The following is a 16210-nucleotide window of genomic DNA, read 5'->3' on the forward strand; positions in this document are numbered from 1 at the left end:
ACAAAATTACCACCATTCTCTGTATCTCTGTCCATGGCAAAAACCACTAATCACAATGCTAGGTCCAGTCTAACCCTCAGAATCCTCAACACAACTAATTAATTATGCAGATAGTGACAAAACTGTGCTGGATATTCCTGGATTATGGTTGGATGCCTTCTCTGCTCAAACACATTTGGTTACTCACTCATCTCAAGCAGGTACACAACATACAAGGCAGGCTTTCAGGGGCCTCTCCAGCACACTCCCACAATTCACTAATTGGACTACCTGGGTTATTTGGACATGCCCCTTCCATATCTCTGTTCATGCCAAACTTAAGAATTTTGCTGCTTCTCCTTTATCTATCTGCCCCAATTTTTGTATCCTTTCAATTCAAGCATTATTTCCTCTAAATCAGTGTTTTCAATGTGTGCCCCAGCACCAGCAGCATCAGTATCACCTGAGGTGTCAGAAATGCAGATTCTCAGGCCCCACCCCAGATCAACTGAATCAGAAGCCCTGCGGTGGGACCCCGTAGATGATCCTGACCTGGGCTAATTTTTGAGAACCACTGCTTGAAGGTGCACTCTGTGCTCTGCTCTCCTTCCCTCAGCAAAGGCTGGAAATGGCACTTTTTACTTTCTGCTTGGTATTGTGTCCTTGTGATATTGTCCTGCTTGACCCTACTCCACTGAATTAGACTCTGACCTCCTGGGTAAGAGGAACTGCACCTTTACTAAGTTCTGTATCTTCTTTCATGCTTGACTCTGAGTCTGATGCAAGCAAGGTTCACAGCATTCTCGAGGCCCCGAATCCTAATTTCGGCCCTCACCAGGGTAGAAGGAAGAAGTTTGAGGGCATCAAACTGTACCAACTGTACTTGGTCATCCATCAGGCATTAATGGACTTCTTGAGAATTTCCTGGGGAAGCACAATTGGTACAGACCATGCCCTTGAACTTCAGATTGAGTCTTCTGTCTTCCAAACTACACTGCTGTTTCCATAAAGTACATGCCCCAGCCCTTACTTAGCCCACATTTTTTTTTTTTTGTAACATTAAAGGCACATGGTTGATAACATAAAGGGCAGAGACAATGATTGGCTGCCTCCTCCATAAGAGAGGAGCAAGGAGGCTTCCTCCTTAGCAAACTGAGCATGAACAGCTTCATGTGACCTGCTTTTTCCTTCCAGATTTGTAGTTGTGAGGAAGGACTATTTGGCCTATCAACACAGAAGGGTTTTAGAAGAAAATTTTTCTTTTCTCCTTCTACCCGCAAGCCCATGTTCCAAAGATGCAGTAATACCCTTTAGGGCCAGGTTTTGAGTCAAAACTTTTCCAAAAGAAAACAAAGTAGAACTATAAATCAACGAAGCTGGAATGGGATTCAGTCATGCTCTGAGAAAAGATGCAAACTATTGCTGTTGCCTTTTTGTTAATTCTTCATCCTGCAAGTCTGAAGAGCAACTTATAATCAAGCAAGATGCTTCTAATACTAGAAGAACTCAACTCCAAGTAAAGAGTCTACAGGAAGAGCGAGACTTGTAATGTTAGTAACAGACACAGGTAATGTCAAAATATGAAACTTAAGAGAATTCTGAAGACCTTTTCTGCAAGACCTTAGATGCCCAAGGTGCAAGGATGGATCACCATGCTAATCCCAAGTGGAATCTAAATCAAACATTAGAATTCTGCCCCGCATGTTCAGCATTTTATGAGACATACAAATTATGGAAAAGCTAATAGGGTACTGTTTTCAAAATGAGCTTGTGCTAAGACAGTACTAGGTTTAGTACTCTTGACTAGATTGTTTTTACTTTCTCTACCTACAGTCCTCTAATTTGACTGGTATATAATGACATAATGCTATAGCTAAATTGTCTTTTGTAGATGGGGCAAAGGTGAAGGAAAAATCTAACTCATCAGAGCATTCATTGAAACTGTCTCCATCAATCAGGACATTCAATGGATCAGAACCCCTGACCACACCAGACACATATTTGCTAAATATAGCTTTGCATCAGCAAACATTTAAGCTCAGAATAGTTCACAGAGCTCTCATCTTACCCTTGGACAGTGATTCTCCTAAGACCATTTTCCATGGCAGGCCAAAGCAGGGCAAGGGGCACTTCATGTGCTCTCTCAATGGCCATTGTTAAAGAGATTGGCCAAGGTTAAGGGAATCTAATGATCCATGGCAAAAATGTTCATCCCCATCTCTTCACAATGAGAACATAAAATTAACCATGTATCACATTTCACATGTTGTAAGTAATTTGTAGAATGGCCTGTTGGTCCTTGAACCACATCCCATATTACTCAGCCATCTAAGTCCAGCTTCCCTGAATCTGTTGCTTCTCTGAATCAGATGTGGCCAAGTTCTATAAATAGAGAGCAAGCAAATTGGTTCTGTCAATCTTCTCATGCTCTGGCAGGGTAGCATATTTTTAAATTATAAAAATACCTTATGTCTTCATCACTCTAAAATTATTACATAACACATGATTTTCTTGGGGAAAAGAAAAGTTTATTCTTGTCTCTACCTAGTTCCAACACTCTTGGATCTTCAAACTTTGTGATCATATTCATTAAACATGAACCAAACCTTCCAAATAAAATTAAGGGTGTATATGTGCTAAACACTGTTACACACAAATAGAAAAATATTTAGGGGTAAAAAAGCCCAACATCTCCTCCGAAATCCTGGCTGGAAGTCTATAACTCGTGGTAGTATGCAGAGACGTCATTTTAGCTAGACTGCAGTTGTGTCTGCACTGTTAGCTCATGATCACTCTTCGGAAGATGAGCCATTAGTAGATACCACTAGATACCTTTATCCCATGTGTTCTCTATAAGGGGCCAATATCCCAGAGAGCTGAGGTCTTAAAAGCATGAATAGACATTACACACAGGCACAGTGGGTTCCAAAATAATGAGCTTGATGAATTCTCAAGAATCTTCACCATGTCTAACTCAATGAAGGATGGAAGGCTTTCCCCACTCATACCACCTACAGAAAAACAAGTCATAATAACATACATTAGCATTTTATAAATAGATCATTTTAATTACCTGGCTTTGTTTAATCCACAAAATCAAGTTCACAGTTTTTTCTAGTCTGTTTTCCCCTCACCAATGTGTCTTAACATTTTCTAAAATCTTCCATGTTTTAAGAAAACATATTCCACATTTTTTGGCAACCCCAAAGCCAACTTCCTTTCATCCTTAATGGCTAATGCAATCAATTCAAAGAAACATCACCTTGAAGAAGCATAGTCACCTCAAGGAAATATCGGTCCCACTGATGGGATGGTGGTGAACCACTGACTCAAAAGACTTTCAGAACAGTTAAAAAAAAAAAAAAAAGAAAAGAAAAGAAAAAACAAAACAAAAAAGCTACTAAGATAGCTTTCATTGTTCCCTGGATCCTCTTATTGAACTCTCCAGTTACTGCAAGGTTTCCCCCATGGTCGCTCTAGCCTAGTCCCTACAGCATTCCATTCTTTGTGCTAGCTCTTTGGGGTTCTACAGTGCTTATAAGGATTTTTTTTTTATAAGGATTTTTATTTGCTATATTTTCCACTTTCTCTTTCAAACTTTCCTTTCAGTGATCAATCATGTTTGAATGAGTCAGGATAAAGAACAGGGCTTTTTCTCAGGGCTGTAACCCTGAAAAGGCCCAGAGGAACCATTAAGCTGGAGAGTGAAACAAGGTGCTCAGGAACGCAAGACCTAATATTTCACATCCTCACCCACCGTCTGGTGTTGCTACTTTGGTAGTGATGTCTTTTAAACAGGAAGAAGGGGATGCTTCCTTGTTTTCAAGGTTTAAAGTGTGAAGGCACAGCCCTGGCATCTCAAGTAGCAAGGAGAAGAGTAAGACAGAAGTATCTTCATAATGCCAACACAACAATCTCATCATGAGAATAGTTTCCATAGCCCACACATGAATTCCACAAGTCTCTCTCTTACCTCCCGACTCCACACAAAAACTTGGTGGCAGGTCTGTTTTATCTTCATGAGACTTCATTCCTTATAGTCTCTAAACTATTTTTTAAAATTCACTGTAGTGTGAGCTCAGACACTGTGCCTCAAATGAGATGCCCAGAGCACCTTTTTAATTAGAGACCCACCTGTGGGCCACTGACTTTGCCCACACCCCCGTTCCATAGCACAAATCCAACCTGGAGATGCTACTTTCCTCCTCCCAAAAGCTTCATAGCTCAGATCTGTAAACTCCTTGAGTAGGGAAAATGGCATATGCCCCTGATCTCTGGCAATGAAGAGTGAATGCTGGGGATGCTACAGAAAAGCCTGGCTTGGAAAGGCTGAGCAGTTTTCTTCTTAAACTTGACAAATCACAGATATTCCTCGAACAAAAAAGTATATCTGAGAAATTCTCACTCATTATTGTTATTGTACTCCTCTGTCCCACATACTGAAGAAGAAAAGAATTCTTCTGAACTTCCTATTAGACACTAAAATTAAAGGGACTAAAAACAAGTCAGGTGGCCAACAGGAGAATGGGAATTGTAGCAAAATATTACTGGGTTGAGCAGAAAGTATCTCACGTAGAAAGCTAGCATCTTTGTGAGTCAAACCTAGTAGGGATAATTTAGTGTTCTTCATCAGAAGATGGGTCTTCAATTTCATCTCTGTCTCCCCCAATTGCCATCCAGAAAGCTTTGGCCACCTGTGGAGAGATGCACGCAACAAGTTTCAGGCAACAGCTCAATTTCAGCTCATTTCACGTCTTGCCTTAAACTGCCTGGAACCTAAAGTTCTACACTTTGCCTTCTAGCCCTCTGGCAACAGATATCAAAATCCTGAAGTACCCTTTGACCTGGGACTTCCACATCTAGGAATTTATGCTAAGGATACAATCTGACTTGTAGGTAAAGGTAATGTGTATACAAAGGATATGCACAGTTTTATTATTTATAGAAACAAAAAAATGTACACTGTTGGCCTAAAAGTCCAAAAAAGGAGCTGGATAAATAAACTATTGACAATTCATATAGAAATACCACCACCAACGTAAGTTTCCTGCAGGGGACATGTGCTGCATTGGTAATAACAAAGCAAAACAACTAAGAGTTTTCCAACCCAATTGTTAGAAAGGCAAACATTCCAAGTCTCAATACAGTTCATGTCACTCAGCATACATTTGAAAAATCTTAGTCTGACTTCAGTAACTGTATTACTACTGTATAAATACTTTAAACTAGTTATGTTAATATCCAAGGAAAAGCTCACTATAAGACCCCTCAGAAGTACAGAAGTGTGATGTAATATAATCATAAAGCACTGGATCTTTTGTAGGTATTCAATAAGTACCTGATGGATTATCTCACCTTTTCTGCATGCAATTTTCTTTGCTCGTGAGGAAGCGTCGCAGCCTTGTCTAGGGGGAAAATATATCTTAAGAAATTTGTCTAATAGCATAGGAGAATCTGGAGTATATGGGTGTTCTAACACTAGAAGATGGGAGATGGATTTCAAAGACATGTTGATGGTGTAGCTGTTACAGGTATTAGGAAGTTTAAGTCTTCCAAATTTTCCAGATAGGAATGAGGTGAGTAAATTGGTGGGGATCTTACAGATGCCATGTTAATGAGACACACTGAAAGAAACAGGGCAGCAGGAGAAGGAAAATTAAGAGGAAAAAGAACAAAGAAAGCAAAATTTTCCCCAGGGAATTTTATCAATGGAGAATGGCAGAGTTGCCCCAGTGGTTAACTTTCTGAAGATAGCTGAGACCAGACCATGTATCCAATCCAGCAATTACAAAATAAAATCCTATTATATAAAATAGATGAACATCAATATGTGAATATATTAGACACAATGGAGTTGATTACCTTTCATTTCCTTTAACTTTGAAAATAATCTTTCAAAATTCTCCAAATCTCCTCCTCCAGTAGTAAGACTGGCTAATTCTTGAATATCCAGATCTAACATGGGATCTGAAATAAAGATTTGTCACACGTTAGTTATATATGTTGTCAACACACAGAATTGTAAGGCAATTAATGCTGGCCTTCATGAATGTCACAATGACTGAGTAGCACTGTGTGCCAGTTTTACAATTCAGAGAGCCTCACCCTGCTTGGCTGCTCGGAGGGCCCCTAAGTGAACAGCAACTTCTTTTATCCTTACAATGCTGTAATGAGGTAAGGAATACTACTTCCATTTCAGAGATAAGAAAATCAAAGCTCAAGAGTTGAAGGACTTGCTTTAGGTCACAGCTGGTAAGTGAATTGACAAGTAGGTGATTGCAATTCTGAAGGCCACACCAGATACAATAAGGCACAATGATTCAACAATAATGCCAACTAATGCCAAACTTTACAAGTATTTTTACATCTACTGACACCATATAAGCTGATTAGGATATCATCATTCACAACTTATAGATGATAAAACCCATATTCAAAAGTGAACTCAGCTAAATTACAGCTAGCTATTCAAAAGCAGAGCTGATTTAAATTCATATTTTCTTACTACAAATCCTTTACTATTTCTACCTTAGTACATTACTTTTTTTAATCAAAGTTTGTTTTTATTCAGAATTTTTTTTTAATATTTATTTTTTAGTTTTTTTGGTGGGCACAACATCTTTGTTTGTATGTGGTGCTGAGGATCGAACCTGGGCCGCACGCATGCCAGGCAAGCGCGCTACCGCTTGAGCCACATCCCCAGCCCCTTTACTCAGAATTTTGATCCAGTCTCCACTCCCAGCCCACAATCTTACAAATGTCTTCCCTAACCATCCCAGTTCCTGGTCTCCTTCCTCAGAAATCTGTTTTTAACACCAGTTACAGAGCTGCTGCGGCACCTGCACATGCCACTGTGCATTCTAGCACCTCCCCACCATTACTGATACACACACACTATGCGGTACCAGAAGGACCCTTTGTGCCTGCTCTACCGAGTGCTTTAACTTACATGAGTCCACTTCATTTTTGAACAGCACTATGAGGAAAGACTTGTTATTCCTATTTTACAGAAGAGGAAATTAAGGCCAAGAGAGGTTCAATAATTTACTCAAGGTCATCTCACTACTAGTAGTAGAGATATTATTTGAATTCAGCTATGTAGGGCTTCAAAGATCATGGCCTTGACCATTATAAGTCCTGTCTCCACATATTTGGACTACAAGCTCCTTGAAGACAAAGGTGATAACTTAGAATTCTTTGCATCTACCACAGTGCCATACAATTTGATGTTAAAAATTCATTTTAGGGCTGGGGCTGTGGCTCAGTGGTAGAGCGCTTGCCTAGCATGTGTGAGGCCCTGAGTTTGATTCTCAACACCACATAAAAAATGAATAAAGTTATGTCCAACTAAAATTAAAAATAAAAAAATGCATTTCAGTTGATAAGTTGGCTTTAGTTCAATGGACATGTCATGTAGGCAGCTGGTATAAGGTTGAAGATAAAAAATTGTGATTTACCTGTGGACACATGGTAAGTAATCCACGGACAAAGACAGATACACTTTGTGCTTAAAAATAGATATACAAGAGGAGTTTAGGTGGAACACTGATGAAGGCAATATTTAAAGGCTGGGTAAAGGAGGATAATCTACCAAAGAAAGAAGAGGAACAACAGGGTAAGAAGAAAACCAGAAGATGCCATGGTGAGTGGATCAAGACAAGATACTATTTCAGTGAGGAACTGTCTTTAAGACTGAATGCCACCAAGAAGCCTAAATATCTATTAGATTTAGTGGCATGAGGTCATTGGTGTCCTCCACACAGAGATGTTTTAGTGGTTTAGTGAGGGCAAAAGCTAGTTGAAAGTTGAGAAGTAATGGGAACTAAAAAGAACAAACAAAAAGAGAGAAAGAAGTAATGGGAAGTAAGGATTGAAAATAGGTTTAACAAAGAGGTATGAAAGGAGATGTGGAGTTGAGGAAGAGTTTTGTTTTTGTTAGTTTGTTTTGCCTTCTTTTATTTTTTAAACTTTGAAATTATTTTAATCTTACAAAAAAGTTGCCAATGCCAAGCACAGTGGTGTATACCTGTGACTTGAGAGGCTGAGGCAAGAGGATCACAAGTTCAAGGCCAGCCTAAGCAATTTAGCAAGACCCTGTATCGAAACAAAAAGGGCTAGGGATATAGCTCAGTGGTAAAGCACCTGTGGGTTCAATCCCCAGTCCAAAAAAAAAAAAAAAAAAAAAAGGTTGCAAAAATAGTATATAGGGGGCTGGGGTTGTAGCTCAGGGGTAGAGTGCTTGCCTAGCACGTGCAAGGCCATGGGTTGGATCCTCAGCACTACATGATAAATAAAATAAAGGCATTGTGTCCAACTATACTAAAAAATAAAAATAAATAATATATAGAGTTCCCCCAAGCCATTCAGCCACCTTACCCAAGTGCTAACCTCCTTTTTTTTGGGGGGGTGTGTGGGGGTAACCAGGGATTGAATTCAGGGGCACTCAACCTCTGAGCCACATCTCAAGCCCTATTTTATATTTTCTTTAGAGACAGGGTCTCACCGAGTTGATTAGCACCTCATTTTTGCTGAGGCTGGCTTTGAACTCATGATCCTCCTGCCTCAGCCTGCCAAGCTGCTGGAATTATAGGCGTGTACCACTATACCCAGCTTCAAGTGCTAACCTCTTATATATCCATGTTACAAGTATAAATACAGAGCAGTTAATATTGATTCAATGCTGGTGACTAAATCACTGACTTTATTCAGGCTTCATCAGTTTTTCCATTCATACCCTTCCTCTATTCCAGGATCCTACAGAGTTTAACTGTCAAATCTCATCATCTCTCTCTAGTTTGTTCTTCAATCTTTTGTTGCCTTTTATGATTCTTGATACTTTGAAGAGTATTGGTCAATTATTTAGTATAATGTCTCTTAGTATGGCTTATCTGATTTCATCTTATGACATTTTTGACAAGAAGTGATGTGTCCTCCTCCATGCATCCTAGCAGGGAGATCTGAAGTCAGTGAATTTTATTACTGGTGAAGGTCACCTGCATCATGTAGGTGAAATGGTCACTATCTGCCATGTTTGTCCAGTCTGCAGCTGCTACTTTCTCTTTTGTAATAAATATCTTGGGAGAGATACTTCTAAACTATGTAAATATCCTACTACTTCTACTCAAACTTTCATCCACTAATTTTAACCTATTCGAGCAGATCTTGCCTGTGACACCTGTCACTGTGGTATGTGTCCAAAGGTGGTTTTTGTTTTTTCCTCACTCCTACAAATTCTTTAATTGAAATTCTTCTATAAAGGGGAGGAGTCTTTCTTTCCCACTTATTTATTTATATTACTATACATCCATGAATACTTATTTTATTCTATAAATTATAAACCAATAATATACTAACTTATTTTTCTGGTCAAACTGTTCCAGCTGGAAGCTCTCTCAGGTTGGCTCCTGTACCCTTTTAATATGTCTCCCCATTCTTTTTTTTTTTAAGTTATGGATGAACCTTTATTTTTATTTATTTATATGTAGTGCTGAGAAGTGAACCCAGTGCCTCACACATGCTAGGCAAATGCTCCACCACGGAGCCACAACCCCAGCCCCTCCCCATTCTTTTTTGAGTATTTCTTTACTTTCTGGCATCACGAGATGCTCCTGGCACATCCTGCTTTTTCCCTGCCCTAGCCCTGGAAGCAGCCACTTCTCAAGAAGCCCTAGTTCCTTTTACTGGAGAATGGTATTTAGAAACCAAGATCTGTTAAGTGCTAAGTGCATCTACCACTACTGGGATATTGCTGCTTCTAGACTTTTGGGGACAGGACTAGGAAGTTTATGTATATACACTAACATGTGTACACACATATCTATTTTTATTTCCCTAATGTCCTGACTTTAAGTATATGTTTTTAAAAACTGTGAGTTCATACTGATACAATAGATTCCAGTTTAATACCAAAGGGTTCATGCTAGCCTTTTCCTTTCTTTATTCATAAGTTCTTCTAAGTGAGAAAGCAAGCCCTCATTATCTAGAATATATTTTATTTTTTATCATATATATGTGTGTGTGTATATATGTGTGTATATATATGTATGTGCACATTCACATACACACACACAAACACACTTTTTTCTTCTTCTTTTTAGAATTGCTAACTTATACTTCTGTGAGAAACAAATCCATTGAGGAAAGTTTAGTATTTGTGTTCCATTCTTTGTTTTCAGCCTCAGGGTCTGTTTCCCAAGTTACTTAGGTTCCTTCTCATCTCCCCCAACCTGTGGTGTGATGTCAATTCAGTATGATCACAGCTTACTGCTAGAAACTTAAGCAGGTTTAAAAGCCAGTAGGAAGGATTCAATTAAGAGGATAAAGTTGAATAAACTGAAGAGAAAGAGAGATTATACATAATTTTTTCTTCTTAATATGTTTTTGTAACCAATTACTTGTGTTTTCTACATGGATTACCTTATAATCAGTTTTTCAAAGTTATAGTTTTGAAATAGTTTTTAAAAGTTATTACTGCACATGAGCTCTCAGGGGCATAAAGATAAAGCAGGAATATAAGTAGAACATCCACAGTTATTGTCAACTAAGCTCCCTGGCTTTCTGGCTTCTGGAAAGCAGACTGGATTCCAGTTTCAGTTTCAGGTGCTAGATGTCCTTGGACAAGTGATTCAACTTCACTAGGTTTCAACTTCATCTCCGTAAAACAACTTTTTTTTGCCAAACTTCATTACCAAATGAGAAAGTGGATATAAAAGAAGTTTAAAAGAATATGAAAGGGCTTAGAAAATTGTATATTATTCTTGTCACCATTAATTCTGACTACTTACTATTAAATACCACAAAAAACTGTAGTTTTACTACTTGGTTCTGTCTTAGCTGAGATAATCTGAATCAAGATCCTGCTAAGTCGATAAAAAAAGAAACAGTGCCCACATATTTCTTATGTACTTATTCTTCCCTCTTCTTCTGACATTCACAGGCTTACATTCATTTAGAGTACATCATCCATTTTCTTCCTTTTTCCATGTTTAATATCAACGCCCCCCCCCCCCCCCCCAGGATTTCTGCCAAGATGTCAATTCCAAGTTCCACAGAACTATTTCTTGCTAGCCAAAGAAGGAACTTACCCACACTGCTATCCACCCGGGCATCTGCTGTGTTAGATGCACCATCCCAATGACCTGGGAGGGACTCTGTCCTATCTGCTGCTGGCAAATGGGACTGCTGTTGAAGAAAATACACATAAGCAACAACTGAATAGCACGCTATTTCAGAGATAAATCCAAAAAGGCTCACGCTTTCACACTCCCTTGCTGGCTGTAGAGAAGTGGTAACAAGCTAGAGGCAAGGAAAGAAAGAGTAAGATTACATTAACCATAAAAGGCTGAAAATTCACTAACAGGAGTATTTTCCCTCAAGGAAAAACTAGAAAGTGCTATGATTTTGCTACAAGCTATTAAAACATGTTTTCGTTTGCATCATCTAAGATTCATGTTATATTTCAAATCTGAGAACCTACATATCATAATGCAAATAGCACAGAGGCTAAGAAAAAGGCCCCTGGAAAGACAGCATAGCACCATATCATTTAGTCTTGGTTTCAGCATGTTAACCAAGGTAAATCTGGACCAGAGTCCTGAGGACAGAGGGTTGAAACAGGTTTATCAGTTCATTCAGGGCAGGGACCTTTCCTCTGATTTGTATATGGCCTTGTATGCATGAAGTATTAAGAGAACTACCAGTTTCAATTACTAATTAAAGATCTGGAGGCAAGTTTATGTCTCAAGGAAATCCTAGCATATTATAAAAAACACTCCAGCAAACACACACACACACACACACACACACACACACACACACACACACACACAGTAGCCCAACTGTCAACATTTTGAAAGTGCTGACTGCTTTCACGGGGGCTGAACTACCCTTCTCACAACAGATACCAGGCACAATAGGGCTACTTTAGATTCTCCTTGCATCTATTCTTAATATCCTATCACCTCTTAAAAAAAAAGAAAAAAAACAATGAATGTGTAAAGATTCATAATAACAAGGAGAAATTAAGGCCAAAGAGGAGAAAAGATCCAAAAACATCTTTACCTCTGAGTGACAGGTCTCTGCTGATCCAATGCTATGGTTTGTTGCAGCCAATGAGTTGAGAAGGCTAAAACCTTGGTTTCTATCTGAAAAGAAAAATACAATCACTGAAATTTATGATTTATATTTGTTATAGTTGTTAAAAAGACTGTGATGATCAAACAGAGATTATGTCCTCATTATTAAAGTTCTAACTATAAAAAAATAGTTATAGTCAATTATCATACTGCTATCATTTGGATCTGAAATCTCCCACTGAGGCCCATTTGTTAAAGACTTGGTCCCTAATGGTAGGTGATGGAACCTTAAGGAGGTTGGGTGTAGGTGGAGGAAGGGAAGTCACTGGGAACAGGCCCTTGAAGAGCACACTGGGATCCTGGGCTCTTCTCTCTTTTTGCTTCCTGGCCACTTTGAGGTGAACACGCAGCCTTCTCCACTACGTGCTCCGCCTTCGTGTGCTGTTTTGCCAGAGGCTTGTGGACTGCAACCATGAGCCAAAATAAGCCTTTCCTCCTTAAAAATTAATTGAATTATTGTGGTTTTTTTTTTTGTCACACTGACACAAAGCTGACTAACACATATACCCTCTCATTTCTAAATAAATTTAAAATCACAGAATATTAGTCTAGGTCAAAATAATGGTAGAGCCATTACAACAAAGGTGAATCTGTGATTCTATTTGCAAAGATTAATGGCACTGTTGTTTGAACAGTTACTATGAATTAATATTCCAGTGTTTTCAACAATCAAAAATATTTTTAAAGAATCAACCTCAAGGTATTATTATCAAGTAAAAAGGAACATGCATACTTTTTGGAAAAAAGCTGTAATCTTGATATGAATTAGCCATCTGCAGTTAAGGCTCCCCACACTCTTTATGCTCATATCACAACAAAACACAAACCTGGTGTAGAATGTCCAGAGCTGATAAAGATGTGCCCTCTAGCCCTGATCCAGTATGGTTCCCCAGAATCACCTGAAATCGTATCAAAACCACCCCAGGATTCAGAGACTCTACCTAAGACTCACTAAGTTACCATATGGGACAGAAGTCAAGCAATCTCAATTTTTAGCAAGCATTCTAGGTTAAACTCAGGATCAAAGAAATTTGAAAACCATCACCTTAAGTAGAACAATCCAACAGTCTAACAGCAATGAAGTCAAAGAACTTCTCTCTCAAAAACACAACTTCTTCCCACCTTGCCTTTCCTACTCCATCACTTCCTCCAACCCACTCTCCTCTTTCTTCCTCTAAGCCACCTACAAACTTCCTATATCATTTCCCCAGGTGAAACCTGGTGTCAAGATACTCACTCACAGGTATCCAAAGAGAAATGGTCACAGTTCCCTTCCTTCTTCCATTCACTGGGTGGGATGTGCCTTTTAAGCCAGGATGAACCCAACTGTGGCCTGCTGGACGTTAGCCTACAGCATTTCTGAGCCAGATCTGTCATCCTAGGCAGTCGCTAGTACCTGTGCTGGGCAGACAACCCAGGACTCGATAGCACAAAAAGGCATTGCTACCAGCTGCTTTTCATGCTGTTCAACCTCAAAAGTAGTAGTGTGGTCACAAGTGTATGTATACTCCCAGAGCCCCCGCCTTCCTCTCCTCACCCAATCCAAGGGCAGGGCATTAAGGCTTCCCAGGCTCAGAGGCCTGAAAGAAGCAGACCACTGTCCTCCACTGACAGTTTCAGAGCATCTCCAGCTTTCTTCTGGCTGATGTACTATTAACTGTAAAGCAATTGCAAGGAGTCATGCAAGACTTGGGTTTTTCCTTGTCAGAGGATATACGAGGGCTCTTTTACTCAGGGTTCTCTGTACAAAAGGCAGTATCTGCATAATAAACTACTGCAGTAAGACAGCCCTCTTTCTATTACATGAAATAATTTGGATTGGGGTAATTTTCAAATCCAATTCATAAATCTCTCCACATTCCAATTCCATGGCTTATGTGTTTCCTCTACTGGGCATTCCCTAAACTTGGCAGGCCAGACTGCAACTCATGAAGAAAAATGCAACACAATGTCAGTTTGTGCATATTAGACCAAAATGGTCCATTTAAAATGCCTCATTCTTTACAGTGGCTATTTTCGAGAAGGGGAATTGGGATGGACAGGAGTTCAAGGAGCGGGGCTGTCAGAACAATAGACTGTAAACTTTTGTGTGCCTTTTGACTTCTGTTCCATATTCATGTATTATTCACCTATGACAAAGAATACTTTGAAATTTAATGATTTTATATTATGCATATTTTACCACAATAAAAAGAGTATAAATGTTTAATGCCCGATCCTAAAATAATGAAAAAGAACAGTGGGAAGAGAATAGAGACAGTAGTCAGAAAACCTAGATTTCATTCATGGCTATGCCTACCCATGTGATCTTAGAAAAATTAATCTCTCTGTGCTTCAACATTCTGATCTGTAAAATGAGTTGGTTGCTAAATATAATTAAGGTCCCTTAGACTCTAGAAATTTTCAATTTTACAAAGAGGTTTCTTTTGGCCTCTCTTAACAGTAACCTGGAATTGCTGGGCTTAAGTTGTTTGGTGTCTTCCTCCCCACCCCCCCACCCCCCGCCAATTAACAGAGAAAAATAAGAATCTTAAATTTCAGAACCTTAGTAGGCTCACAGATGAACTAGGTTTATAATCAGGTTTCAGGCTAATTACAATAAGCTAGAAGAACTTTTGCTCACTATTTTTCTTATAAACAATGGAGAATTCAGTCAACTAACAAGAAAGTTCATTATGTTCCATTGCTTATATTTTAAGGAAGTCAGAAGCATATCAATTTATATAATTGGGAAAACAATTTACTTTTGTTTATCCAAAGCAGACTGCCTGCATATTAATGTTGCTCAAAAGACTTGGATGATACTTTATACACAATGGCTTTAAAGAAACTGTTTTGCCTTGTTTAATATTTTTTAAGATTCTGCCCATGTGCACCTACTCCAACTATTCTGAGTCTCATAGAAAATAATCACATAAATCTTTTCTTATTTGCTAGAATTATGTGTGTGTGTGTGTGTGTCCAGGATTCAGGGCATGGAAATGTCATCCCTACTAAGAAGAATTTATTCCTTTATCAGATAGTTGTTAAAATTGGCTCTAGCACCTATAGATTTTACTGATGCCACAAAATATTAGACTAGGAAGGAACAAATCAATCTATTCAACTGATTCTTCTGGAACTTCAGACATGCCAAAAGGGGGACAGTGGTATGTTAATTATTCGGGAACAATAACAGAGTTATAAGAACAGTAGTCCTCCCCCCTTTTTTTTTTAACAGGGGATGTGTACCAATACTAGCAGAGGCTTAAAGCCATGGATAGCATCAAACCCTATTTATGCTTTTTCCCCCCACTATATAGCTTGAACATCCCTAATCCAGAAATCCAAACTGCTCCAAAATCCAAAAATTTTTGAACACCAACATGATCTCAAAAGTGGAAAATTCCACACATGACCTCAAGTGACAGGTCATGGTCAAAATGCAGGTGCAGTATGACTATTGTATAAAATTACTTTTAGGCTATAAGGTGTTTATGAAACATAACTGAATATCATGTTTAGACCTGGGTTCTTTCTGAAAATATCTCCCTACAAATATTCCAAAATCAACAATATCCAAAATCCAAAAAACATGGTCCCAACCAATCTATAAATACATACTTATGACAAAGTTTCATTTATAAATTAGACACAGTTAAGAGATTAACAACAATAAAATAGAACAATTACAACAATATACTGCAAAATAGTTACTATGAATATGGTCACTTTCTCTCAAAACTTATTATACTGAATTTACCTTCCTTCTTGTGACAACATGAGATGATACTTAAATCTTTATCATATCTGAATTGCCAGCATCACTACTCTTGCTCTTTGGGGCCATGACTAAGTAAAATACAGGTTACCTGAACATAAACACTGAATACCTCAACAGTGTATCAGACCACCAGGATAGCTACCGTGACGAACACGCAAGTAGCATACTCAGTCCAAAGACACTGGACAAAGAAACAATTCACATCTTGGGCAAGATGGAGTGGGACAATGCAAGAATTCATCAAGTTACCCAGAATAAGTGCATAATTTAAAACTGATGAGTTGTTTATATCTGGAATATCTGGATTGTGTTTGTAGGTTAAGTGAAACCAAAG

General features: G+C 38.7%; 2 protein-coding genes across 7 annotated transcripts in view; one reads left to right on the top strand and one right to left on the bottom strand.

The window, feature by feature from the left end:
• Smad3 (SMAD family member 3) overlaps positions 1–16210 on the top strand; it is a 142699-nt gene that overhangs the window by 111722 nt on the left and 14767 nt on the right. The window lies entirely within an intron of this gene.
• Aagab (alpha and gamma adaptin binding protein) overlaps positions 2500–16210 on the bottom strand; it is a 49758-nt gene continuing 36047 nt past the window's right edge. For 3 of the 6 annotated variants that reach the window (XM_026408819.2, XM_026408823.2, XM_026408822.2), the window contains exons 6-10: positions 12040–12122; positions 11064–11160; positions 5842–5946; positions 5335–5384; positions 3185–4673 (exon numbers count right to left, since the gene is read on the bottom strand). In XM_026408819.2, coding sequence (XP_026264604.1) covers positions 4596–4673; positions 5335–5384; positions 5842–5946; positions 11064–11160; positions 12040–12122 — 413 coding nt within the window. In that variant the 3' untranslated portion in view covers positions 3185–4595. Of the gene's footprint in view, positions 2991–3184; positions 4674–5334; positions 5385–5841; positions 5947–11063; positions 11161–12039; positions 12123–16210 lie in introns of those variants that run through there. The other 3 variants (XR_003302598.2, XM_026408820.2, XM_026408821.2) reach the window with 3 other exon arrangements.

This window comes from Urocitellus parryii, chromosome 6 (genome assembly GCF_045843805.1).
Source record: "Urocitellus parryii isolate mUroPar1 chromosome 6, mUroPar1.hap1, whole genome shotgun sequence".
Classification (NCBI taxonomy): domain Eukaryota; kingdom Metazoa; phylum Chordata; class Mammalia; order Rodentia; family Sciuridae; genus Urocitellus; species Urocitellus parryii.